General features: G+C 39.3%; 1 protein-coding gene across 1 annotated transcript in view; it reads left to right on the top strand.

Moving 5' to 3' along the window:
- The window catches only part of PLEKHH2 (pleckstrin homology, MyTH4 and FERM domain containing H2), a 117386-nt gene that overhangs the window by 15291 nt on the left and 74356 nt on the right, over positions 1-27739 (top strand). Inside the window, exons 3-4 of the mRNA XM_043981296.1 lie at positions 14833-14895; positions 26900-27049. Coding sequence (XP_043837231.1) covers positions 14833-14895; positions 26900-27049 — 213 coding nt within the window. The remainder of the gene's footprint in view (positions 1-14832; positions 14896-26899; positions 27050-27739) is intronic.

Genomic DNA, 27739 nt, shown 5'->3' with positions numbered 1-27739 from the left:
ATTAATACAGGGGGTTTCTTCATTTAGAATTCCCTACACCAATGAAATCACAAATATAGGGGAAAAACCAAGACCCTAGAACTGCATAAATTAATTTTATTACTAATCATCAAGTGATCAGATAGCTTGGTGTTTTACTTTGTCAATGAACTAGTAATGGGAGCAATGTAAAACAAATATTTTAATTTCTATGATCTTATTCTTTTGATGGATCTGAGAAATGGAATTATTCATGTGTTTTGCATATTGGAAACTAGATAATTTTGCCATGTTACTCATGATTTCCTGGTAAATAATTATACTTCTAAAATGGTAATATGGCTTTACACAATATTTTCCATCAAACACACTCCATTCCAAAATCATATTTTTCTATAATTGTCTTCTCTGCTTATTGACTCTTTGCTACCCATTCAGTCTCTCTCCATCCATGTTCCTACTTCTCTCTGGCATATCCCTATTTTTCTATCTACCAGCCTTCTCCAACTTCTCCCTGGGTTGTTTTGCATATAAGTATGTATAATAATATCATACGTTTAGATAGTGCTTTATATCTTTCAAGGCATGCTTGAGCTCACTGCTTGTGAAAGTATATGGGCCAAAGCCAGTTGCTGCATTCCTGAAGCCAGCCAGGTCTCGCCTTAAACTTTTGGTTTTGACTTAGAATCCTCTGGCCTAGGTTGTCTACAGTGGTTCTGTTCCCTTTGGAAACAGTGCCTGGGAATATGGACTCACTTCAGGTCATCCTCAGTCCGAAGGGTGGATTTGAGAAGCTAGATTCCTTCTAACCAACAATCTGGATGGCTTCCCACCTTTTGTAGTAGTGTCTATTACCAATTTGCTTCTCTCCTCTCCCTTCCCATCTATTGTTGATGCTATTTTGGTCTAATCAGATAGAATCTCACTCTTGTGCTCTAGATAGAATCTTACTCTCATCCTTAGAAACTGTTAGGTACTGCAGTTTCCCATAATACCCCATTATATTCTTTTCAGGCATTCTCTCCCTTCCACTCCTTTCTTTTTTGTTGACTAAGCATAGCGAACATACACAGAAAGACAACTTGGAGTGAATTTAATAATAAATCAATGCAGAAAGATGGTTTTAAAATTCTCTTTAGCAGGAACTTTTAAATCTAGGTGCTGGTTGTGAGTTTTAAAAGATGATATCATGTATGCCCTACATTTTCTGGAGATTTCAGAGGTGCAAAGAGCAGAGTGCGCAGCATTTAAAAATAGGTTCGTGGTGGATTTTTTGAGGAACCATCAGTACTACTAAGCATACTGAAACTTGTGAAGAAAGAAGCCTTGTTGTAGTCTTAGGCAGAAGCAACTTCTGTAAGTGGGAGAGGTCTTTACAGGAATTTAAGGAATGGTGTTGGAAATGTCCCTCATATGCTAAATACAGGCTCCGTGGGGAAGCTGAGACCTAAGTGGATGTTTTCCTGCTATGCTATGTATTATGCTCAGCTAATTTTTTTTTGAGCCAAAGGGGGAGAAGACAAATTTCTTTTCAAAGCTAAGGTGAAATGTTATTTCCTCTGGGTTCAATTTCCAGTGAAAAAGCAAGGGTGAAGAATATGAAGAATTTTTCTTTTTGGCACCAATGTAACTCACCTAACCTGCTGCTATAAATGTGGTTAGAACAACGTAGTTTTACTGTGCAGTTGAGAATTCCTTTATTCCTCCTGGGGAATGCTGAATTATCTTATCCAAGGACCTTCTTCCAGGATATGTGATTTGCCAGAGGTTGAGATAAGGCTGTGCCATAGAAATGAAGATACCCCCCCAAAAAAAAAAGTGGTTTACGTCATGGGCTGTCTAGGATGATTCTGTGTTCTGACCCCTAGGAATTTGTCCTTAAGAGGAGAGGCAGTCTTGATGATCTGAAGAGCTAGTGGAGAGATTCTTAATGTTTTAGTGTGTCAGGACCTCTTTGGTGATAATCTGTGAAGCCTATGACCCCTTCTCAGAATAATGTTCTCAAGTGCAAAAAAAGTATACAAGATGGAAAAGTATACCCAATTATATTGAAATAATGAAATATTTAAATGAGTTTAGAAGTTCACATATCCGAGATGGAGAATCCCTATTCTACTGAAACCTCACCTGAATTCCAGCAGCAGGATTCACTGGGCAAGTGGCCATTGCAGTTTACAGATGTCTTTATCTGAGTAGGAATTAGTTACAACTGTATCACGGGGTAAATTCAGATGGTCAGAGGGCAGGCAGCCAGTGCATAGTTTCAATCTTGGGGTAAAGCTCACCCATTACCCAGAAAGTCAGACTCTTACTCTTGTGGTGTTGAGGGAAAAGATGGTCCTAGGAGAGGGGCACTGCAATGACAGGACTGGGGCATGACAGACCAGAGGAAGTTGTGGGAGGATAGAAGGTGGAATACTGTACTCATTGTGGGGGGGAAGTTCATACCACCTCCATCCACCCCATCCTGATATTGACGCCCATGCTCATCCCATGTGTCAAAGGAGGAAGTTTGCTATTAGTCATTTTATTTGTGTAAACTGCTTTTTTGGTTTAGTGTATTATTTTTCCCTTTGCTCAGAGCTAGTGCAAGAGAATTTTTTAAAATAACAAAACCCTTTACTTTTTAGTCTAGTCAGATCTAAAGCAGGAATTTCTTTCACTAATACCCTAAAAGGATTGGCTATGGAACTGATCCAAGTGTTACATTGCAGGGTAAACAATGAAGGTCACAATTTGCAGGAATGTTTCCTGGATTGCTTCCTTGAGGGATTTGAAATGTTATTTTTCTATTTTGAAGGATAATGAAGGAAGTATTGTCTTTCATGCTAAACATATTACTCTGAGACTAATTGTCAGAAATTATTAAAAATTTAATAGCTTTCAACAAAAACCATAAAGAAAATGAGGAATAGACTCACATGAAATTCTTAGCATTTGAGCAAATACATTAAAAACTAACAAACATGCATTTAGTCTGTTCTGCTTTCTAAGTCCCATAGAAATTTGAATTGAAAATTTTTTTAAAAATGAATTTTATTAAAATTTCATTTTAATAGATAACTTTAATTAAAAATAATGAGTTGTGACTTTCATTTAAAATAATGGAAGTTGGGGGCAGCTAGGTGGCACAGTGGATAGAGCACCGGCCCTGGATTCAGGAGAACCTGAGTTCAAATCTGGGCTCAGACTCTTGACATTTACTAGTTGTGTGACCCTGGGCAAGTCACTTAACCCCAATTGCCTCACCAAAAAAAAAAATTTTTTTTAAATGGAAGTTATGATTTTCATTTAAAATAATGGAAGTAATGACAAACATGCATTGTTTCTGATGTTCTATGTTTTGTGGAAAATAAAAGTTTTCTTTTGACAGAACCTTTCTTGGTTTTAAAGCAATATCTTGGAAAAAATTATATCAATACCTTAGAATCATAGGATTTAGAGCAGAAAGGAACTTCAGAAATAATTTAGTCCATTACTCTGTTATAATTATTATCTCATTTGTTCCTCACAACAGCCTTGGGAGGCATTTTACAGATGAGGAAACTGAAGCAAACAGAGCTTAAGTGACTTGCCCAAGGCCACCCAGCTAGTGAGTATCTGAGGCTAGAATTAAACTCAGGTCTTCCTGACTCCAGGCCCAACACTCCATCCACTGCACCCTCAGCTGCCATGATACAGGTCCAAAGGTGTGTCTAAGTCAATAAATCCCAATAATTTTGACCTCTGGTTTCATCCAGTGGTTCAAAGCACTTCATTACCCAAACCTAGTTTTCTACTTTGACTGATTCAGGAGAGTTGTCTAGGACTTATTTTGTTGTTGGTCAGTTGTTTTCAGCTGGGTCCTACTCTTCATGACCCAGATTTGTAGTTTACTTGGCAAAGATAGTGGAGTGGTTTGCCATTTCCTTCTCCAGCTCATTTTACAAATGAAGAAATTGAGGCGAACAGTTAAGTGACTTGCCCAGGATCACACAGCTAGTTAAGTGTCTGAGGCAAGATTTGAACTCTGGTCTTCCTGAGTCCAGGTCTAGGGTACATTAACTACTTCAGCACCTAGGACTTATTAGTCACTGGTTTATATCTTTGATTAATTTGCTCTGTAATTCAATCAAAGAGGCATTCTCACTTTATCAAGGAATCAAGTGTAGAACACCTCGTTAGTTGTATTAATTGGAGTTGGGGTCTGGGATACCTTTCTTATATAGAACATGTGGCAGTTGGCCTACATGTCTTCTAAGGTCCCCTCCTAGATCTAAATCTTTCTGTGATGTAGTAGTAATAGTAGTAGCAGTAGTGTATCATTTCTATAGACTTTAAGGGTTTGCAAAGTATTTTACATGTTATTTCATTTGATCCTCATACAGCTCTGTGAAACAAATGTTATCACCCCCTTTTACAGATGAGGGAAACAAGTAAAATGACTTGCCTAGGGTCATACCACTAGAATCTGTGTAAGTCTTGTATCCTTCCCCAGCAGGATGTATGCCTCTTGGTTACAAGGGTTGATTTTTCATTTTTGTCACTGTATCCCCAGCCCAATGTCATACATATAGTAGGCACTTCATTAGTGCTTATTAAATTGAATGGAAATCTAGAAACACAATCCAAACAACTCTGATAGGAAGTTTCAGATCTTTGGGAAAGTAAGAAATGCACCCCAGTTATGAGTCAAATTACCAAAAAATAAATGAGAGGAGGAGCAGAATTGATCACTTAGGTCAATTCTTTATATTGTTATAGGAGAGAATGTGACTAATTCTTGCCTTATAAGTTATGTTTTTTTCAAAGTCACATAGCTAGTTGGTAACAGCTAGGAATAGAACCCCAGGACTCCCCAATGCCCAGCTCAATGCTATTTCTTTCTTTCTTTTTTCTTTTGGTGGGGCAATGGGGGTTAAGTGACTTGCCCAGGGTCACACAGCTAGTAAGTGTCAAGTGTCTGAGGTCAGATTTGAACTCAGGTTCTCTGAATCCCAGAGCTGGTGCTTTATCCACTGCGCCACCTAGTTGTTTCCTCAATGCTATTTCTATTACACATTAATCCATGTAGTAATGAGAGTCATGCCAGGGTCATACCCTACTTACACTGATATTTAAAATTTCTATAATAATTCTATATGTAATCTATATAATTATAATTACATAATTCACTTGATTAGTACATGGTGCTCATCAGGCCCAAGTGGAAGACAGAGGTCTTGAAAAGCTAGTAAATTGGCTTCATTCTCTCTGTTCTATGACCACTGACTGAACTTTTAGCTCCAGGACTTCTTAGATCATCTTGCATATCCATGTCATCATAAATCACTGGTTGAGAAAATATGGATAATTAGCACATTCCTTTACCTTCACTTTAAGCAATGCAAACCATTCTCTTGCCTACCATGCAAGTGTCTGTCTCTCTGTCTCTCTCTGTCCTCTGTCTCTCTCCCTCCCCCACCTCTCTCTCTTCTCTCTTTTTTCTCTCCCCTTCTTCTGTTTCTTTATCTCTCCCTTTCTCTCCACTGTTCTCAAAAATAGAGCATTCTATCAAAGATGAAATCAAACTCACTATCAAACCAATAGATATTTATGAAGCATCTACGATGATTCAGGCATGTACTAAGCGTAACTGTCAAATTGATCTTCCTAAAGTACAAGGCTGACCATTCACACACACACACACACACACACACACACACACACACCCCTTCCCCCCCCCCCCCCCCCCCCCCCCCCCCCCCCCCGCCATCAACTCCAATGGCTCCTCATCACCTCTAGGATCAAGCATCAAATCTTCTTCTTGCCATTCAGAACCATGTAGAACCTGCCCTGCCTCTACTTTTCCAGTCTTCTCACACCTCACACCAGCCCCACATACTCTTCCTGGTCTCCTTACTGTTCCTCAGTCAAGACGGTCCATCTCCCAACTCCAGGCATTTTCACTGGCCGTGCCACATGAGACTGGAATGTTCTCCCTCCTCATATCCAAATTTTGGCTTCTTGGCTTCCTTTGAGTCCCAGATAAAATCCCACCTTCTACAAAAATCCATCCTGATCCCCTTATTCTAAGTCTTCTCTCTTTTGATTATCTCCAATGTATCTTTTATATAGCTTCTTTGTACATAGTTGTTGGCAATGTCCCCATTAGACTCTGAGAGTTCTATGAGAAAAGGGATTGTCTTTCATCTTTCTTTGTATCCCCAGCCTTAGTACAGTGCTGACGCATAGTATATGATTAATAAATGTTTATCGACTGATAGAGGGCAAGTGGGAAGTCAGTGTGGTGCAGCGGAAAGGATTCGAGTCAAACGGCCTCAGTTCAAATCCCAACTCTAGCTGTATGGCCTTAGCCAAGTTATTTCTCTGAACTTCAGTTTCTTCATTTATGAAATGAAGAGGCAAAACTAGATAATGTCCATGGCCTATCCTACCCTAAACCTTTAATTCTAAGAAAGAAAACACCTGGGTGGGGAAAACAGAGATTTGTGATTTACCACCCAAGTAGATTCAATTGATGGTTAAAATACAATATTTTGTGGCCTTGTGGTCTGCCCAAGTTGAATGTTAGAGTTTGTTTTTCTTTTAGAATCTGTTTTAGGAAGAAAGGCTAACCTGAAACACAACACTAATTGCTTGTTTCTTCTTTGAAAGATTTCTCCTGCAGAACACTGACACAAGACATTTGCCAAGACTAATCCAAGCCAAACAATATCCGTCTTAGCAGTAGAAGTTTGAGGCATTAAAAATAAAAAGCCTAACATGAAATGAAGGATTAGCTCCTATATTCCAAACTCAGGACAGGGAACATTTCATTATAGTATAATATAGACCAACAAGATTAATAAACAATAAGATAATTTGGTTTTTAAAAAGAATAAATCCAAATTAACAAAATTAAAAGTGAGAAATTATCAAGAAGAGGAACTAAAATAAAGAAAATCATCAGATAGTATTGTACCAAGTTATATAATAATGATAATAATATAGTTAGCATTTATATAGTGCTTTAAGGTTTGCAGAGCTCTTTACATTTATTATGTCATTTGACCCTCACAACAGCCCTGGGAAATAGATGCTGTTTTGTTTTGGGGTTTTTTAAATCATAAAAGTATTTTATTATTTTCTAGCTAGATGTAAAGATAGTTTTCAACATTTGTTTTTATAAGATTTCTAGTCCTAAATTTTTCTCCCTCCCTCCCTTTCCTTTCCCCTCCCCAAGACAGCAAGCAATCTGATATAGGTTATATATGTACAATAACATTAAACATATTTCTGCTTTATGTAAAAATATTTTTTATTAACTAGGTCTAATTTGGGGGGCTAATCTGACTGGAGGACTAATCTGGGGACTTTTGACTATTTGGCTATCTGATTGCTATTCACTTAGCTTGGGCCGTTTATAAAGTTCCAGCACACTGCTCCACTCCCATGTAGAACCATGTAGAATAGTATGAGATACTATTTAAAATTAGGTATACAGGGAAATAAAATGTACAACCTGACTGCATTGCGGTGTGTCTCTTTTCCACTGCGTCTCTTTCCCACCTGCTGTGCCTGGGACTTCTTTAATACAATAAGGGCCTGGGCAGCTAGATGGCGCAGTGGATAGAACACCAGCCCTGGATTCAGGAGTACCTGAGTTCAAATCCGGCCTCAGACACTTAATACTTACTAGCTGTGTGACCCTGGGCAAGTCACTTAACCCCAATTGCCTCACTAAAAAAAAAAAAATACAATAAGGGCCTTAGCCGCCTCTTGCCTTAGGGCACTCAGGTCCTTTATTCTAACTCTGAGCCCCTTTCACTTTGTAAATCCCCCTGCTTTTTTTTTTTTCTTTTTTAAGTGAGGCAATTGGGGTTAAGTGACTTGCCCAGGGTCACACAGCTAGTAAGTGTTAAGTGTCTGAGGCCGGATTTGAACTCAGGTACTCCTGACTCCAGGGCCGGTGCTTTATCCACTGCGCCACCTAGCTGCCCCAATCCCCCTGCTTTTAACTTTCCTCTCCTCACTGCCACCGCTGAACCCCTGTGTTTCTCTCTCACTGACCTTCTGTCTGTCTGCTCTGTCAGTCTGCCCTTCAGCCTCTCTTTTCTCTGCTCCTAGTCCTTTAGCCTTCTCCTGCATCCTTGTAGCCCCATCTCTAGTCTGCCGCTCCAGTCCTCCTGTCCGTCTAATTCTTTAGCCTTCTCCTGTGTCCTTGTAGCCCCGTCTCTATCTTCTCCAACCTTTGCCGGCTCGTCAGCCGTGCACCCCACTGAGTCTAACCCCCAGATCTATATATATCTTTCTTTTCTCCACTCAAATCTTGGGGCTTTTTGCACCCACACACCAAGCTAATCTGCCAGCCAGAGCTGCGGCTGGGGGGATGCTCTCGAGCCTCACGTGCCTCAGCACAGGCTATGCCAGAGCCCGGCCTGGACCAGCCCAGGATCTCTCAGATAGCTCCACTCAGGGCGGAGGGAGTTGGGGGCTTTTTCCCCCAGCTGTCTGACCTAGCATCTTGTACAGCCCACAGGGCTTTTTGGCTCAGCTGAAGCAGAGGGGGAGGGGCACCAGCACCTCCCACACGGAAGAGACCCTGAGGGCCTAAGGCTTTCTAATCTCAGCCCAAAGGTAGGGTCCCCAAATCAAAATAAATTTCCACATTTAGTCATGTTGTGAAAGAAGAATCATAACAAAAAAGGAAAAAATCTCAAAAAAGAAAACCAAAAAAAAGTAGAAATAGTATGGTTCAATCTGCATCTAAATTCCTCAGTTCTGTTTTCTGGATTTGGAGAGCATTTTCCATCATGAGTCCTTTGGAATTATCTTGGATCATTGTATTGCTGAGAAGAGTTATTACAGTTGATCAACACACAATGTTGTTGATACTGTGTACAGTGTTTTCCTGGTTCTGCTCATCTCACTCAGCAGTAGATGCTATTTTTTACCCCAACTTTACAGATGATGAAAATGAGGAAGAGAGCTTAAGTGATTTGCCCAAGTATCTGAGGCAGGATTTGAATCCAGGTCTTCCAAGTCCCACACTGTTCCACCTTGCTGCCTATTGCTAAATAAGCTATGTCATATTGAAAGGTGTAGTTTCCAGGACTAAGGGGGCCATAGTCCTGGCCATAGTGTTCTGGGCAACATATTTTAGGAAGGATGTTGATAAGCAGGAGGGCAGGCAGAGGAAGGCAACCATGAAGCCAAAGGGTCTTGGCATCATGTCACATGAGTCCTGGCGGAACTGGAGATCTTTAGCCTGGAGAGGAACAGTGATTTTCTAGCATTTCTGGGGCTATTATGGCAAAGGGACATTTGCTTGTCTCCAGAGAACAAGGAAGAAGGGGTTGTCTCGAGAAGTAGGAACTCCCATTTAATGGAAGTCTTCAAGCAAATGCTGGGTGATTCCATGTTGGCTGCTTTATAGGAGGGGATTCATTGAGTACATGGCCATGGAGAGTTCCACCAACTCTGATACCATGAGGGGAGATGAGGTGGAAAGTGAAACATCTTCACAAATGTGCCTTTGAAGCTGGAGGGAATATCTGACACGAGAGTTATGTCATATAATTCACTTGTATTTAGTGTTAATTGTCATCATAGTAAGGTTTGGGGTTTTTTTGGTTGTTTGTTTTTGGTTTTGGTGAGGCAATTGGGGTTAAGTGACTTGCCCAGGGTCACACAGCCAGTAAGTGTTAAGTGTCTGAGGCCAGATTTGAACTCAGGTCCTCCTGACTCCAGGGCCAGTGCTCTATCCACTGCGCCACCTAGCTGCCCCCATAGTAAGGTTTTTAATGGCCTACTTCAAAAATTTAATTACATTGTATTTTTTCAATTCTCTTTCCCACTTCCTCATTTTTCACTGGGGAGAGAAAGAGACAGAGAGAGAGAAAGAGAAAGACACACACACACAGAGGGAGAGAGACAGAGATAGAGACAGACAGAGACAGAGACAGAGTCAGACAGAGAGACAGAGTCAGAGAGACACAGAGACAAACAGAGAGATAGAGACAGAGAAAGACAGAGAGAAGGAAGGAAGGAAAGGGAAGGAAAGATAGGGAGAGAAATAAGCCCTAGTAACAAATTTGCATAGTCAAGTAAAACAAATTTTCCACTTTCCTCCCTCCCTTTTCTTCTTTGGAACTTAAAATGAAAGGAATGACCTTTTATGTGGTTAAAGCTAAATGCTGAAAATTTAGATTTCCAATTAATTGCGGGTTAGATCTTCATTATCCTTTTGCGTAACTTCAGACAACTTGGACATTTCTCAAGTGTATTCAGAAACTCTTAAGTGAACTTTGTGGGCTAACATGAGAGGAATTCTTGTAATCATATCTTTTTTTTGTTGGAACAAAAAGTTTATATTAGAAAATATTATTTAAAGCTTCCATTCCTGGACCTTTAGGCCTATTCATTGTTGTGGGATTTGAGTTTAATTAGGTTTCTGTGAGACAGAAAACATTTAGTATTGTGTCATTTTCCTGGCTGTACTGTGGGGAAAATATTTCAGATGGACCATTTTGATTAGCAGTTGATTACTTCAAGCATTTCTCTTTTCTTCTCTAGATTTTATAGGGTTATCTTTTCTCTCTCTATCTCCATTTAATATTACATATCAGTTTATTTGTTGGTAAAAGGACAATAACTTTCTGATTCATAGAATCATAAGATCAAAAAAAGTTGGATGGGGGTGGCTAGGTGGCACAGTGGATAAAGCACCGGCCCTGGATTCAGGAGGACCTGAGTTCAAATCTGGTGTCGATACTTACCAGCTGTGTGACCCTGGGCAAGTCACTTAACCCCATTCCCCCGCCACCACACACACACACACACACACACACACACACAAACCACAAAAAAAAGTTGGATGAGGCCTTGGAAGTGATCTTGGAGAGCAAGCCCTTCAATACAGGCCCCAAGGGAACAACCTTGTTCAAATAAACAAAAGAGGAGGTCAGGATGGGAAGGATACTGCCAATGGGATTGGATGTCCTTCAGATTTCCATACCTAGCACCTAAGTGAACCATGAGTTCTTTTATAAGACAAAGCTTCTTAAACTGTGGGTTTTGACCTCATATGGGGCCCGTAACTGAATGTGGGGGGTTGTGAAAAATTTGGCAACAGTAAAAGGTTATGTATACCTATTTTATATACCTATGTACCCGGAGTCACGTAAAAATTTCTTGGGAAAAAAGGGGTTGAGAGTGGAAAAAGTTTAAGAAGCCCTGCTATATATATGACACCCCTTGCCTCCCCCAGGAGTCACCCAGTTGCCTCTTGAAGATTTAATAGGTAATTACTTAAAGTTCTTGGAAGCCAAGCAGAATGAGGCAAATCCTTTCTTCATACATTTGAGGAATAAAAGCTTTTATTCACTGGTCAGTAAAATATTTCATAATTTACAGGAACAAATGAATGCATGAAGAAGTACTTTTTTAAGTGTCTTCTTTATGCTTTCTCTGTCCTCAGAGCTAGGAAAAGCAAAGACAACCCCTGCCTTCAAGGAGCTTGCTTTCTTTCTTTTTTTCTTTCTTTTTTTTTTGCAGGTCAGTGAGGGTTAAGTGACTTGCTCAGGGTCACACAGCTAGTAAGTGTCAAGTGTATGAGGTCAGATTTGAACTCAGGTCCTCCTGAATCCAGGGCTGATGTTTTATCCACTGTGCCACCTAGCTGCCCCTGGAGGAGGCAGCACATATAGGGGAGTCGTGTCTAGGGAAGAAAACTTTGCTCTAGAAAGCTACAGGGGTGGTAACGGGGGTCCTAGAAGGGTATATTGACACACTCCATCTAGGAATTGTGGCAGAGTTGATTTGATCCTGGTTCAGGGTTTCAGGACTAGAGGAGATGTGGAGGGAAGGGTAAAAGATACAGCAGGGGCAGCTAGGTGGCATAGGGGGAAGTTAGGTGGCGCAGTGGATAAAGCACTGGCCTTGGATTCAGGAGAACCTGAGTTCAAATCCAGCCTCAGACACTTGACACTAGCCGTGTGACCCTGGGCAAGTCACTTAACCCTCATTGCCCTGCAAAATAAAGATGCAGCAAGTGAGTTGATGAAACTGTGGAAGAGAAAGCCAGAGAGTTGGTAGTGAAATGAATCATAGCTGTGGCTTCCCTAAAATTGAAGTCTGGGAAGATAGTCATATGTCTCAATATCAGAATGAGAGACAGCTATGTTTAAGCTTCCATCTGCTTCCCAGAGCAGTCAGATGTACAAGGTTAGCAGTTTGGAGGCCACCAACCACAAGGGACAGATGCAGGAGTGTGCTGGAATGGGGTCATACAAAGCTACTGAGAGTTGCTTGTTAAATTTTCCATGTGAGCCTTTATACCTTGCTACAAATCAGGACTTGATTTATTGTTCTATTCATTCTCTAGACTTAGTAAAATGATGAAAAAAAGGTTGAGAATGCAGATTAAAATTAAAAGAGTGTCATACTTTTTTTTTTGGAGAGCCAGTTGTTAAACATTCATTAGCACACTGATTTTTGACACCCCTAAGTACAGTGATTGACTATCTACATTCTAAAGTAGTGGTCCTCATAATTGTATGGCTGTATACTTGGTACCTATCACAAAGAGTCATAGGACTACTGATTGTAAATATAATATTTGAATGCAGTAATTAGTGGTTCTCCTGAAGAATCACAGGGATGGAATTATACATGACTCAAAAGATAATCTGATTATTAGTGAACAAAAAGTTTCCCTTCCTGGATCCCCTCTCACCATTTGCTATCTAGATGATGTATGTGTTTTTTGTTTGTTTGTTTGGTGGAATTCAATTCAATTTAACAAACACTAAGTGCCATGGCTCACTCAAAATATGGTGACCCTTGCTGGGATCATTTAGGGCAGATGAGCCCATGGTAATGATGATGTTTAGAAAAGAGGATTCGGGTGGAGTGGAAGGATTAGAAGGAACCTTCTGCTAGGAAGAAGATTGAAACAGTGGCTTCCTTGCTGTTCCTCTCACAAGACACTCCATCCCATGACTCATTTTCACCAGCTGTCCCCTGTGCCTGGATTTCCTTCTCTCCTCAGATCTGGCTCCTGGCTTCCCTGAAGTCTTAGATGAAATCCTAGCTTCCACAAGAAGGCTCTTCCAACTTCCCCTCATGCTTTATTGGTTATCTCCTATTTATCTGGTCTATATCTTGTTTATACAGAGTTGTTTGCATGTTGTCTTCCCCATTAGACTGTGCACTCCTTGAGGGCAGGGGCTATCTTGTGCCTCTTCTTTCTATTTCCAGCACTTAGCACCCCACCTGATACCTAGCACCTAGCACTTAGCAGGTGCTTAATGAATATTTATTGACTGACTGACTGAAGATCAAGACCCATCAGGAATAAATGTAAAATGCTACCTGTTAGAATGGAGACTAGGAGAGGCAAACCAAAATGGAAACTGAAGAGAGAGTAGTCAGAAACTTTCTGAGGGTAGAGCCTTGAGAATATTATCTCAGCTGGCAAACCAGATAGCTGCCAAGAGAGTGAGTGTCATTCTTTAGCCCAAGCAAGTCAACCTGAAGCCTAAACCAAAAGAACAAGAACGTGCCCTTTGACAAACGTAGGAGGCAGAGAGATCCTGAGGTTGTGGAAGCAGGGTACGCATCAAGAAGGGCAATGACCTGGTGGCCCTAGAAGGAGAGGACAACAACAACAACCAAAAGTGCCAACGGGGAAAGCTTTGAAGCTATTACTATTGAATGCTTTAATCCTGAACTGAGTAACATGAAAAAGTCTCTGTTATCCCGGTTCTCTATCATTTGTACACCCAGTTCTCATGGAAAAAGCATTAGCTGGTTGCTACACTATAAGCTACGATGCAGAAGATGGGTAAAGGTCCCCTTGAAGAGAAAGAAAAGTGGTGAAAAGCCTTGAATGGTGGAGAAAAATCCTTTCCAAGTATCCTTAGGTGATGGTTTCAGTACAAAGTTAACCAATGTAAATACAGACTCTCCTCTGGCCTCACTCTGCCAGCTGGACACTTGAACTCCCAGGTTAAGTGCCCAGAGGATGGCCAACCACTGTCACCTCCGCATGGGTTCGTGAAGAGTTCCTCATGCTGAATCCAAGAAATAGAGATTAAGAATATTCTTCCCGGGGCAGCTAAGTGGCGCAGAGGATAGAGCACCGGCCCTGGAGTCAGGAGGACTTGAGTTCAAATCTGGCCTCAAACACTTAACACTTACTAGCTGTGTGACCCTGAGCAAGTCACTTAACCACAATTGCCTCACCAAGAAAGAGTTAATGGTGTCAATTTGACTGATTTGTTAACTGAGAAACACATTGGTGGGGGCTCAGGAGCTACATTGGTGAGGAATAGAAGTATATTCCCCAACCCTCCTCCCCAACAGAGTCATTCAGTGTGAAACTGGTAAAGACCCAAGTTCAAGTCCTACTTTTGGCACTAGCTATGTGACCATGGGCAGATCATTTAACCTCTCTAAACCTCAGTTTCCTCATTTGTAAAGTGGGGGAAATAATGTAGTAGTAGTAGTAGTAGTAGTAGTAGTAGTAGTAGTAGTAGTAGTAGTAGTAGTAGTAGTAGTACCTGTGGTACCTACCTCACTGGGTTGTTGTTAGAATCATATAAAACATGTATTTAAAGGTAGAAATGTCAGCTGTTTCTTCTGCTAAATGGTAATTTTTAAAAACTTTATAAATGACTGAATAATAATTTAACTTTGCATTTATTCAAAACTTTTTAGAATCCAGAAATAATCTTAAATAGATTTATTTTAGACCTTTTAATGTTTGACAAATCATATTATATGCTTTTAGGTCAATTTATGACATGGTTTGAATGTAAGAATTTTTTAAGCATATTTCTAGAAGAGGTTTGGAAATTTAATGTTTGATTCCCCTCCCATTTCCTATAGATGCAGCAGTTGGAGAGACAAGTTATTGATTCAAACCGTCAAGCAGAGAGAGCTTTTCAACAGGTATAGTTTAAACATTTTTAAAAACTTTAATTACTACTGCTATTAATAATTAAAATGTAAAAATTTATTCATACCAAATCAGGAGGCTGATTCTCATCCCTCTTTTATGCCCTGTGCATCTCTACTGTTTGTAAAAAATTGATTTTATATTACAATATAGGTTCAGTAAGAGTGAAGAGATTTAAATTTTTTTATTCTGTCCTTAAACACCAAATAAAATGAGTGTTTGTATATGCATAGTAGAACAGTAAAAGAGGATTCTATAGGAAACTGGAAGTCTCTTTTATGTACAGCTTGCTTTTCTTTTTAAGTCTGTAATAATTTAACTTTTAGATTTTAAAGCTGTCCTGCTTACTTGTACTTCTCTCTGGCCTTCTGTTTTCCTCTCTGTAGTAAAAAAAAAAAATACCTTCTTTCCTTCCCTCCCTCTCTTCTTTCCTTTTCTCCTCTTCCTCTTTCTCCTCCACCTCCTCTTCTTCCTCCTCCTTCTTCTCTCTCCCCCTCCCTCCCTCCTCACCCTCCCCATCCCACCCCATTCCTTTACTGGAAAAAAGAAAAAGAATCCCTTGTAACAATGCATAGTCAAGCAAAACAAATTCCTACATTGGTTGTTGTATCTGAAAATGTATGGCTTATTCTGCATCTTGAGTCTTTCATCTCTGTCAAAAGTTGGGTAGCATACTTCATCATCAGTCTTTTAGAATTGTGGTTTGTCATTGCATTGCCTGGAGTTCTCATGCCTTTCAAAGTTATTTTCCTTTATAATGTTGTTGTCTGTATAAATTGTTCTGGTGCAGCTCACTTAGCTCTGCATCAGTTCATACAAGCCTTCTCAGATTTCTTTAAAACAATGCAATTCATCATTTGTTACAAAATAATACATTCATATACCATAATTTGTTTAGCCAATCCCTCCCTAACAGATAGGCATTCCCTTAGTTTTCAATTCTTTATACAAAAAGAATCACTATACATATTTTTGTATATATGGGTTGTTTTGAGGGAAGATTTAAAAAAACCCCAAACCCCAGCAACAATAAATAGGAACTTTAGTGGTTCCTGATACTTCTTTGGGAGTTTGTCCCAGAAAGATAAAATGTGGGCTAAACTAAAGGGTATAGTAACCAGATGGATCTTAAAATTTAAATTACACATATTTTTATTTGTAAGACATTAAAGCAGAAGTGAAAAACCTGGGCTTGCAGCCTGGATCTGGTCATACAGCTTAATTTCACTGAACCCATAGAATGTGCACCTTAGAAGATATGATAGTCCTATTTAAGCCTATGGTTGTGAAAAATATAATGTGAGTTTAATAGTCATTGCATCAGAATCTTTAAATCCAGAGGCGACCTTTGTGACTAAACTATGCATATTACAGCTAGGGAAACTGAGGCACAGAGAAGCAATGCAACTTGCTCAAGGTCGCATAACTTACCTACCACTGGCAGAGTGGAGATTCAAAGAGCTTAAAACTCCATTGCATTGTTCTCTTATTACTATCTTTAGCAGCAGTATCTTTACGAAATGAGGACATACTCCATGAAACTCTCTGTATTCATGATCCGGTATATGTATCTCTCCAGTTCTCTCTCTTCCTCTTTGCCTGTATGTGTGTGTTTCCCTCACTATTACTGTTTTTATCTGTTTCTTTGTGTCATCTTTGTATTTTTCTGTGTACGGGGGATCTACTTATGAGCATCCAGCATTTACTAAGCCTCCTTTGTATTGTCAGTAAACAATAAATCTGTTGGTTTGATTTTGCCTAGCTCTGTCTGTCTCTCTTTTTCCCTCCTAGGACCATAGCTCGTGATTTTGGTGCCCTGGGCAAACACAACTAAAAACCCCTCAAATCGACTGTGTGTTATGTGAAAATAATACAAGGAGTAATAGAGATAGGTTCAGTGGTGTAATAAGGGGGCAACCTTTGACATCAGTTCCCTGTGGGTGATGAGATCGCATACACCAGGACTTTGGCGGGAGAGAGTCTAGAACGGTGCCCCATGGTGGGGAAACAGAAACCTAAGAAATTTTGGTGAGATTTCACATTAAGAGTTGTAGTGATGGGCAGCTAGGTGGCACAGTGGATAAAGCATCAGTCCTGGATTCAGGAGGACCTGAGTTCAAATCTGGCCTCAGACACTCGACACTTACTAGCTGTGTGACCTTGGGCAAGTCACTTAATCCTCTTTGCCCCACAAAAACAAACAAATAAAATAAACAAACAAAAAGAGTTGGAGTGATACCATATATTGTTGTAGGATGAAGCCTACCATCTGGTTAACTTAATAGTTTAATTATTCTTACTAAATAGGTGCTATGCTCCTTCCCACACTGATAAAAGAGTAAAAGTCAAGATGTAAATGTAACAAAATTTTAAATGACACAGTCTTTTAAAACAATCATTTTATTTTTATGTATCTTAAAATTCTAAAGAACTTAGGCCCACAGCACAGATATAAAAAGACACCTCCCCCATTCCTCTACGGAGGCATCCTGGGATATGGGGGTGAAACATTGAATATAATGTCAGATATTTTCAATGTATTGACCATTACTTATAATTTTTTCTTTTCTTATCTTTTCTTAAAGTGTTTTTAAGTTATGGAACTTTGGGAGGGGGGAGAAAGAGAGATATAGAGGGAAATTTAGGCAATGTAAAAAAAGCTATCAATAAAAAAATCTATTAAACATTTTTTGTGCCTTATACATTTAGGCGTCCCAGGGAAAAACCCCAATTGTCCCTTCCTAATTATGGTTCCGCTTTTCTTTCTTTTTTTCTTGTCTCTATCTCTCTTTCCCCCATTCCTTCACACCGTCTTAATCCTTTTCTCTTGTTTCCCTCTTTCCTGTTACTGCCCACATTAAAAATCAAAAGACTTTTAAAAAAAAAAAGTCAATTTAAGAATTTTTTGTTCTATGTTTTTAATTTATACCATAGCTCACTATTGCTTTTTTCTCTAAAACAAAAGGAGATAAAATTAAGTGATTTTTTTTTTTTGCTTACCCACCTCAATTTTTTTTCCTGTTCTTCAGTGGATTTTACTAAAAGGCCTCCCTAACTTGACACTAAGGGAAGCTTACTTCAATAATGAGAGCCTGCCTGCCACTTCTTCTCTTGAAAAATCCATTCAGTAAGAACTTCTTAGTTTAAGCTAAGCTTTTATGTGTCAAATGTAAAGCTTTCCTCTGCAATTCTGCCTCAAATTCCTTGTGCTTCATTTCTGAGCAACAAGTCACTGTGACGGGTGTTTTCAGATACACAGCCCCACTGAAAACTTTTTTTAAAAAAGGTATGTCAGGGAATTGAAAAACTTCTTTGTTGTAAATGATCAAAATCCACCGTTCTCTTCAAACAAATTTGAATAACCAAAGTTCCTACCCTCTTGTGTTCTAGCAGGGATTCTTTTCCTTTTTTGCCCTAAATGGAATTTTAAAGCTAACAGGAAATACGAACGAACAAAGAATGAATATGTTCTTAAGTATGAACTGTATCAGGTTATTGGCCTTTGCAGGACTGAATAAATGTTAATGATTTATAGCAACTGAACAGTTTGCTGTATCTTTAACAGTGCCCATGGGACTGTGGCCTATCTGTTACTCAGATTCATCTTGTCCTTTCTCAGTGAACCACATCTGAAACTTGAACAACTTTATTTATGTGAACAATGGAGGAATGTTTCAAGGCTTAAAACAGTGGATGGCTAAAACTGGTTCAGCTCCACTCTGGCTTTTTATGTTTTCTCCCATGTTTATTAATAAGCACAACCTCTCCAAGCACTCTGTTAAGGTTTTATAGGTGTAGAAGATCATATGTTTTAACCAGTGAAATTTTAATGATTCAAGTCCAAATAGCATTAAGTTCTGTGCACAAATCTGCCTTGGGAGCTAAGGGAACTCCAGAAATGCCTAAGAAATGTTTCTTCACTAAAAGAGTTTGCAATTAAGATGTCATTCTTATTTGTATTGCTAACAATAATAATATACATTATTATTTATATAGCACTTTAAAGTTTGTGAAGCACTCATTAAGCATTTATTAAGTACCTACTGTGTACAAGATTGTTGTTGTTGTTTGTCCTTTGTTCACAAAGAGGACCGTGACTTTGGGGTGATATCATGACTTGCATTGAATTGGATTTAAGTGAGGGAGGGGTGTGCAAAGACACCAGACTCACTCTCTCCTCCAGAGCCATCTGGGTACAGTGGCAAGATATATATCAGGATGACTGGAGATGGTCCCAGATGTTTGATACCATTGGGGTTAAGTGACTTGCCCAGGAACTAATGTCAAAAAATGCACAAGAAGTTGGGTTAGCTGTACCAAATCTGGAGCTCTACTATAAAGCGGCAGTCATTAAAACTATCTGGTACTGGCTAAGAAATACAGTGGTGGATCAATGGAATAGGTTAGGCACAGGAGACACAGTAGTAAATGACTTTAGTAATGTACTGTTTGATAAACCCAAAGACTCCAACTTCTGGGATAAAACCTCACTATTTGGCAAAACCTGCTGGGAAAACTAGAAGATAGTATGGCAGAAATTAGATTTAGACCAACATCCTACACCGAATACCAAAATAAGGTAAAAATGGTTACATGATTTAGACATAAAGGGTGATACCATAGGTAAATTGGGAAATGAAAAAATAGTTTACCTTTCAGATCTATGGAAAGGAGAAGAATTTATGACCAAACAAGAAATAGAGAATATTATGAAATGGAAAATGGATGATTTTGATTACATTAAATTAAAAAGGTTTTGTACAAACAGAAACAATGCATCCAAAATTAGAAGGGAATCAGAAAGCTGGGAAACAATTTTTACAGCCAGTGTTTCTAATAAAGGCCTCATTTCTTTTCTTTTTGGCAAGGCAATGAGGGGTTAAGGGACTTGCCCAGGGTCACACAGTGTAACGATTGGAATAACGCCACCTGCTGGATACTTACTGTAGAAGAGTTCTGCCCATGAAGGGAAGGTCTTTGAGGGCAAGACCAGGAGTCAGGAAGTGACGCGGGCTAGTGGGAGGAGGAAGGAAGAGACTGGCGCTGACACTGGGGCTCTTTCCTGAGGACGCTGGCGGAGAAGGGAGCTAAAAATGTGCTCTCCCTTTAATAGATAGAAATCTAGGCCTTTCTCTCTCTCTTTACCAAATTCTTATTCTCCTTAATAAATGCTTAAAAGTCTAACTCTTGCTAAAGCTTATAATTTATTGGCGACCACTCATTAGATATTTTAGACAGTTTAGCTAGAATTTTAGCCCTTAACAACAGCTAATAAGTGTCAAGTGTCCAAGGCCAGATTTGAACTCAGGTACTCCTGAATTCAGGGCTGATGCTTTATCCACTGCGCCACCTAGCTGCCCCATAAAGGCCTCATTTCTAAAGTATATAGGGAACTAAATCAAATTTATAAGAATGCAAGTCATGCCCCAATTGAGAAATGGTCAAAGGATATGAACAGGCAGTTTTCAGATGAAGAAATCAAAGCTATCTATTGCTATCTATGAAAAAATGCTCTAAATCACTATTGATTAGAGAAATGCAAATTAGAACAACTCTGAGGTACCACCTCACACCTATGAGATTGGCTAATATGACAAAAAAGGAAAATGATAAATGTTGGAGAAGCTGTGGAAAAATTGAAACACGAATGCATTGTTGGTGGAGCTGTGAACTGATCCAACCATTCTGGAGAGTAATTTGGTACTATGCCCAAAGGGCTATAAAACTGTGCATACCCTTTGACGCAGCAATACCACTTTTAGGTCTATATCCCAAGGAGATTATAAAAAAGGGAAAAGGACCAACATGTACAAAAATATTTATAGCTGCTCTTTTTGTGGCGGCAAAGAATTGGAAATTGAGGGAATACCCATCAATTGAGGAATGGCTAAACAAGTTGTGGTATATGAATGTAATGGAATATGATTGTGCTGTAAGAAGCAATTAGCAAGGGCAGCTAGGTGGCGAAGTGGATAGAGCACCGGCCCTGGATTCAGGAGTACTTGAGTTCAAATCTGGCCTCAGACACTTAACACTTACTAGCTGTGTGACCCTGGGCAAGTCGCTTAACCCCAACTGCCTCACTAAAAAAGGAGGAGGAGGAGAAGAAAATCCTGGAAAGACTTATATGAATTGATGCTGAGTGAAGTGAACACAACCAGGAGAACATTGTACACAGCATCAACAAAATTGTGTGATGATCAACTGTGATAGACCTTAACTCTTCTCAGAAATACAATGATCCGAGATAATTAATTCCAAAGGACTCATGATGGAAAATGCTTTCCACATCCAGAAAAAGAGCTGTGGATTCTGAATGCAGATTGAACCATACTGTTTCTCCTTTTTTATCTTTTTTTTATTTTTTGAGGTTTTTCCCTTTTGTTCTGATTCTTCTTTCACAACATGACTAATGCAGAAATATGTTTAATGTGATTGTACATATATAACCTATATCAGATTGCTTGCTGTCTAGGGGAGGAGAGAGGGAAATGAGGGAGGGAGAAAAATTTGGAACTAGAAATCTTACAAAAGCAAATGTTGAAAACTATCTCTACATGTAAGAGGAAAATAATATGATTTTTTTTAAAAAAATGGCTTGCCCAGGGTCATATAGCTAGTGTCAAGTGTCTGAGGTGACATTTGAACTCAGGTCCTCTTAACTCCAAGGCCAGTGCTCTATCCACTGCACCAGCTGGCTGCCCCTACATATAAGACAGTGATACATAGTGTGGTAAAAAACTATTTGTGGTCAAAATTATTGGAGTTTTAGCTGACTCATTTGGGAGGGGCCACACCTGGCCCACCCTGAAGTTACGTATGCTACTGAGGTCAGAAGACTTTCCAGGTTTTGGTGAGTGAACACAATAAAACCTGCATTCCTTTGAATTAGCTTAATTGGAAACGATCTGGGGATTGCATAGACTTAGTTTAGAGTTAAGAGAATTTATCTGTATTTCCTTTTCCCTACTTCCTTATCTTTGATTTTTATTAATTTCACCTTTGTTGTTTAATTAATTCCCAAGTAATAAAATCTGATCTTTTTGTGGAAAAGAAGCTGTAAGGCTCCTTTCTTATTGGCCTGGGAGAAATATCTAAAAGAGAAGTTCAGAGGGGAGAGAGCTTTGAACCTAAAGGTCCCTCATTATTTCTGGGACCCCAATATTTCAGTGAGTCACCCAATTAACTTTCCATATATTAGATTTGGCCCTCACAACAGAAAAACAAAAACTAGTCCTTGCTCTCCGAATGGACATACAAACCAAAGACTGTGAGAGTGCCAAGGAACCCCGCTGGAGGGATCAGGGATGGCTTCACACAGGAGGTGGCCTTTATCCTAAGTCTTCTGAGATTGGAAGGATTTCAGAAGGTGCTGGATACTCCATGTATAGAGAAGAATGTGAGCAAAGTGAAGGATGTGCTCAGCAAACAGCGAGGCAGCCAGTGATTATCACCGTACAGGGCAGTTGTTAACCATAGTTAACAGGAAGGTTAAGAGAAACAGAGGCTATAATGAGAAACTTGTACTAGGGTGGCCAAAGCCAGGGAAGCATCATAATCTTCCTAGGGAAAGGGTACATCCCCTTTGGTTGATCTGATACCAGGCAGAATTGGTCCTAGGCAGACTACCAAGTGGGTGGTGCTTTTTCATTAGCATTATTTCAGGGCTAGTCATATCCCAGGTACCAACCTTGGGTGTCCTTATTGCTTTAGGCCTCCTCCTTCCTAGCGGCCACCTAAAGCTTGTCTGGAGCTGCTTCCCACTTCTCCTTTTTCTTTTTCTCTATTCAATCCCCCCCTTTTATCTCAGCCTCATCTTTCCCTTCCTATAGTTGTTCATGATAGACAATAAGAGTTTAAGAGCCCTATTACCCAGAATACGGTATTACTTCAGCATATTCTACTATCTCCCATTTTATGGAAACCTGTTTTATGTAACACTTAATTCCTTTATCCCCTAACTGAGAAATATCCTGGCCTCCTTGCATAAGTTCCAGCATAATTTGCCAAAATAATAATGATGAAAATGTGATTAGAATGGGTAATGACCATTCAGTGAATTTTAAATAAATAGAAAATAATCTAGAGTTGAAAACTCTATTGAAAGCAGCTTACATGTTGGGATAATCACAAGTCTTTATATTCATATTTTGCAATTTGCATATAGGTAGTGCTTTATCTCCATTTGCTCCAAAAAATATAGTGAATTCTTGGTTATGCATGTTAATCCATAAGGACAGTAGGTCTATGGGTAATTAAAAAGTGGGCAAGCCACTTTTTCCTTCATTGGTACAGGCTGCAGAGAGAAAATGGATCTAGGAACATGGTGGGCCTTGAAGCCTGCTTTAGAAAACTGTGAACACTATAGGTTGAGAGGGGTGGCAACGAGGTGTTCCAGGATCAGCTAAGCAGTGAAGACCTATGTTGAGAGCTCAATGCCTGGCATGAAAGACACTTAAATAGCTTATTGATTGATTGAAAAGATAGATGCAACAGTTATTTCAGCCCTGTTTCATGTGTGGGTGATTGGGAACTTATTTTACATCCAATTTGGATTTGTCTGTGATTTTACTTTATATAAGCTCTGAATCATTGAGATAACTATGGATTCAGGCTGTACAAAAAACAAATTGAACTGAGTTGTCTTTGCTCCCTGTAATTCTGATAGCATATTCAAAAATGCCACCCCCCCACCCCCCTGGCCCTAGTTTCTCAGAATGCCCTGACATCCAGACTTTTTGGAACAAGGAATTGTTCAGAACTCTGTGAGAGGCAGGCCTGGTGATTTGTAACCCGTGGCCTCTTTCTTACTCTTCCTCTTGAGAGAGTGAGAGCCATTCTTGTCTGGGGATTTTCTTTGCTCTGAGCAATGGTATGAAAGATTGTTTATGTCTCTGAAGGCTTTGGTCTGGCCTGAAAATATGCATGAAGAAGACTTCATTTGTAGCCTTATCTGGAACAAAAGTCCCAGACTTTATAACCAGCTTATCAAGAATTGATCAGTATAGGAATTCCCAATTTATTCTTGTCCCTAGCATTAAAAACAAAACAAAACAAAAAAACCACCCAAACCCTCTGAATGACAGTGTATGTATCTGGAGTAGTTATTCCTAAAGACACTTCTCACAATGTCACAGACTGGGTAATTTTACATGGCAACCAAATGTCTCTGGAAGATGCATTGGGTTTGATTCTGTTCCCTCTGCTCCCATTTACTTCAGTTTTGTCCTCTGCTGTTTATCCTCAAGGCTTTGAGAAAATTCCTCTTGCTTCACCTCTACAGCTGGAGAATGCCCTAGACTCGATAATGTCATCTTAAACATCACTCTGGTTTTGATAGGACTGAGAGAATACTGCAGCGCGTCTCCCATTGTCTTAAGTCACGTTTTCGGTAACTAAAAGCGGTGGCTTTAGTGTTTCCAAGCTCACAACATGGGCATTGTGACATAGCGTAGTGAGCTTTGAATTTGGACTTAAAAGACCCGCTTTCAGATCAAAACTCTTCTGTTTAACTTTTGTGACATTTGGCAAATCATTTTCTCTCTCTACACCTGGGCTCCCTTATGTGTACAGTGAAAGGGGCAGTCAAAATGTTATTCAAGGTGTCTCCTAGGTCCAAACTCCAGATAAACAGTGGAAATCTTAAGAGTATCGCTTTTGGAATATGTTTTTCTCTCTCACTTTTCTTTTCCTTCATTCTTTTATTATGAAAGTTAGACATTTGAATAGGACTTTTTTCCTTGGCTTCTGAACTAAATTCACATTTGCAGAGAGCCCCCGGATGAAAGGTGGCATTCATGCTGCAAAGCTAAAATAACCCGAGTTCCGTGTCTCATGTAAGCCTCAGGAAGCCAGTTGCCAAACATATCTATGAGCCTTGAGTAGGGATTCATTCATTTTATTTTCCAGAGGTAGTTTTTTTATTGCTTTTTCTGAGATTCCTTGCTTTTATTTCCTACCATGACTCTCCTTTCCCCAGGGTATTTTATATTTTTTCCTCTCTCTACATTTCAATCCCCTAAACTTCAAAAATCATATTCCCACATCACTTTGTGGACAAACATCTAAGGGGAACTCTTTCCTCAGTGTTTTAGAATTCACTCTTATATTTGTCAGTTTCTCACCTACATTCTTTTGAGATCATTTGTGGCATTTTGAAGCTTTCTCCATTTCCCCTTCCCACTTTGCAAGGCTTTGATTTTTCCCTTTTATTTATTTGTTTGTTTGTTTATTCTGGGGTGTTGGAGCAAGATGAAGTTTATTATCTTAGAAATGCCAAGAAAGAAGTGAGAAACAAAAGGATAGAAATAACAACATTTTCACTTTAAAATGACTTGCAGAATGATTGTCCCAACATATAGTAAGTCCTTAATAAATGCTTAATGTCTTGGCTGTATGCATCTGGGCAAATTACTTAAGTTGTGACACCTTCAGGTGGCTCCCAAAGGCTCTAAGTCATTGGTAGAGGGAATTTTCTTATTGGGAATCATTTACACCCATGAAATCACAGGTTAGGGGAAGGAGGGTGGGCACACGCCCATGACCACAAGATGTGGGCAGGCACGAGTCACAAGCAAATAGATACATGGCCCTCCCAGCTATTTAGTGTAACCAGATAGGACTCTAGGGGAAAAATCCAGATGGAATCCACAATCTTTGTTGATAGTTTCACTCAGGTCAGAATTATACTTTGATGTTTCCATTCATCTCTTTCCTTTTTACCTTCTTGTGCTTCTTTCATGTTCGGCTTTTTAGTTTCTTTCCTTTTTTTTTTCTTCTATATTTTCTATATACTTCCTGTTGAACAGATCTAGCCACTTATTTTGTTGATTCATCCAGTTTCAATCTTTCATTCCCCTGAACCATTCATTTTTTTCATGTTTTTCTATTTTCTATTTTTATCCTTTAAAATGGTGAATACATTAGGACAACTGTCATGAAACATCTTTTTGTCTTTCCAGAATATTGAGGAGAAAGTTCTGAGTATTTTCAATGCCGCAGTCATCTTGCAAATTCTTTAAGACAGAAATCGATTAGGGTTAAGATAGCAAAATATACTCTTATATATTGCAAAAATAATGTCATTTTGTAACATTTTTAGTATTATGGTTAAGTATGTAGAAACTCACTAAGTTGTTTTTTTAAAATCACTATCACTTTCTACATGATGGGAAAAGGATACAGGCCAGTCACAAAGAGGCAGAGACATGCCAAGTGCTTTACTGGTATCCTTTAAAATACAAAAAGAACCAGAGGAAAATCCTCCAGCACATTAAACGCTTCTTCTGTAGAGGATTTATGAAGGGATATAGATGAGAATCATAGATGAGAAAGTGTGAAAGGGCTGAGATCTGTACCCATGTAGAGGTGATGTATCTTTGAAGTATTTTGGGGGAACCATTAATCAATTAGGTGGTACAGTGGATAAAGCATAGAACTTGGAATCAGGAAGACCTGAGTTCAAATCCTGATGCAGACACTTATTTAGCCATGTGATCTTGGGCAAGTCACTTACCTTCTCTATGCCTTAATTTCTTTCTTATATAAAATTGGGATCACATGCAATAATAATAATAAATACCTGTGTCATAGGGTTCTTTTGAGGATTCAATGAGTTATTATAGGTAAAAGTGCTTTGCAAACTTGAAAGTGCTATAGAAACACTAGCCTTGGGGCAGCTAGGTGGCGCAGTGGATAGAGCACTGGCCCTGGATTCAGGAGGACCTGAGTTCAAATTTGGCCTCAGACACTTAACACTTACTAGCTGTGTGACCCTGGGCAAGTCACTTAACCCCAATTGCCTCACCAAAAAAACAACAAAAAAACGCCTTTATTTCTAGTATTTTTGTTCTTCTTAATCATTTCCATGTCAGAGCCAGATTCAAAGTGTAATACAGTAGTGACCTTTGTTTGAAGGGTATATATGGAAAAATTTTTTAAAAGGATATATATGGATGTTAAGTCCAAGTAAAATCTTTTCCGTTTCACCTTCCTTAGGTACAGGCTATGGAAGAGAAATTAAAGGCAGCTAACATTCAAACAAGTGAAGCTGAGACCAGATTATATAAAAAGTGTCAAGATCTGGAGACTGTCCTCCAGGAAAAGGATGATGTCATACAGAACTTGGAACTCCAACTTGAAGAACAGGTTAGCAATCAGAATTCTAACATCCAAGTGCCCAGTATGGATGAATGCATGTCTTTATTCACAGTCACCAAGAACGGGAAAGAAGAAACCTGTGTGCATTTTCACACGTCGGTGAGGAAACTGGGCTTAGAAATGATGGGTTGGATTTCAGGCAATGAAAGTACATTATACGTATTAGTAAATATGGTTAAAAATAAAATCTTAAGAAAAATGGGATTTTCTTGCCTAACGTGTGGGGCAGCCTTAAGGGAATTTGGGGGGTTTCTAGTTGTGTTTTTTTTTTAAAGAAAACTTTTTTATTATAGACCTTTTTCATAGAAATGTTTGTTTCTGAAACAAACTTTCTTTTCTGGATTTTCACTTCTAATTTATAGTACGAAAAGTGCTACTTCATGGAAACATTTTATAAAGAGTGAGGGATATATAGTCAGGGAGCCTGGGTTCTTTGCCACTTAGTATTTGTGTAACTTTGGGTAAATCCTTTCACCTTCTCTGGGCCACAGAATCCCCAACAGAAAAATGGCGGGTGCGGGGGGGTGCAGCTAGGTGGCACAATGGATAAAAAGCATAGGTTCTGGATTCAGGAGGACCTGAGTTCAAATCCGACCTCAGACACTTGACACTTACTAGCTGTGTGACCCTGGGCAAGTCACTTAACCCTCATTGCCTTGCCCCTCCCCAAAAAATGGC

This window comes from Dromiciops gliroides, chromosome 2 (genome assembly GCF_019393635.1).
Source record: "Dromiciops gliroides isolate mDroGli1 chromosome 2, mDroGli1.pri, whole genome shotgun sequence".
Taxonomy (NCBI): Eukaryota; Metazoa; Chordata; class Mammalia; order Microbiotheria; family Microbiotheriidae; genus Dromiciops; species Dromiciops gliroides.
Note: the sequence above shows the minus strand (reverse complement) of the source record. Positions and strands in the feature narration are given on the sequence as shown.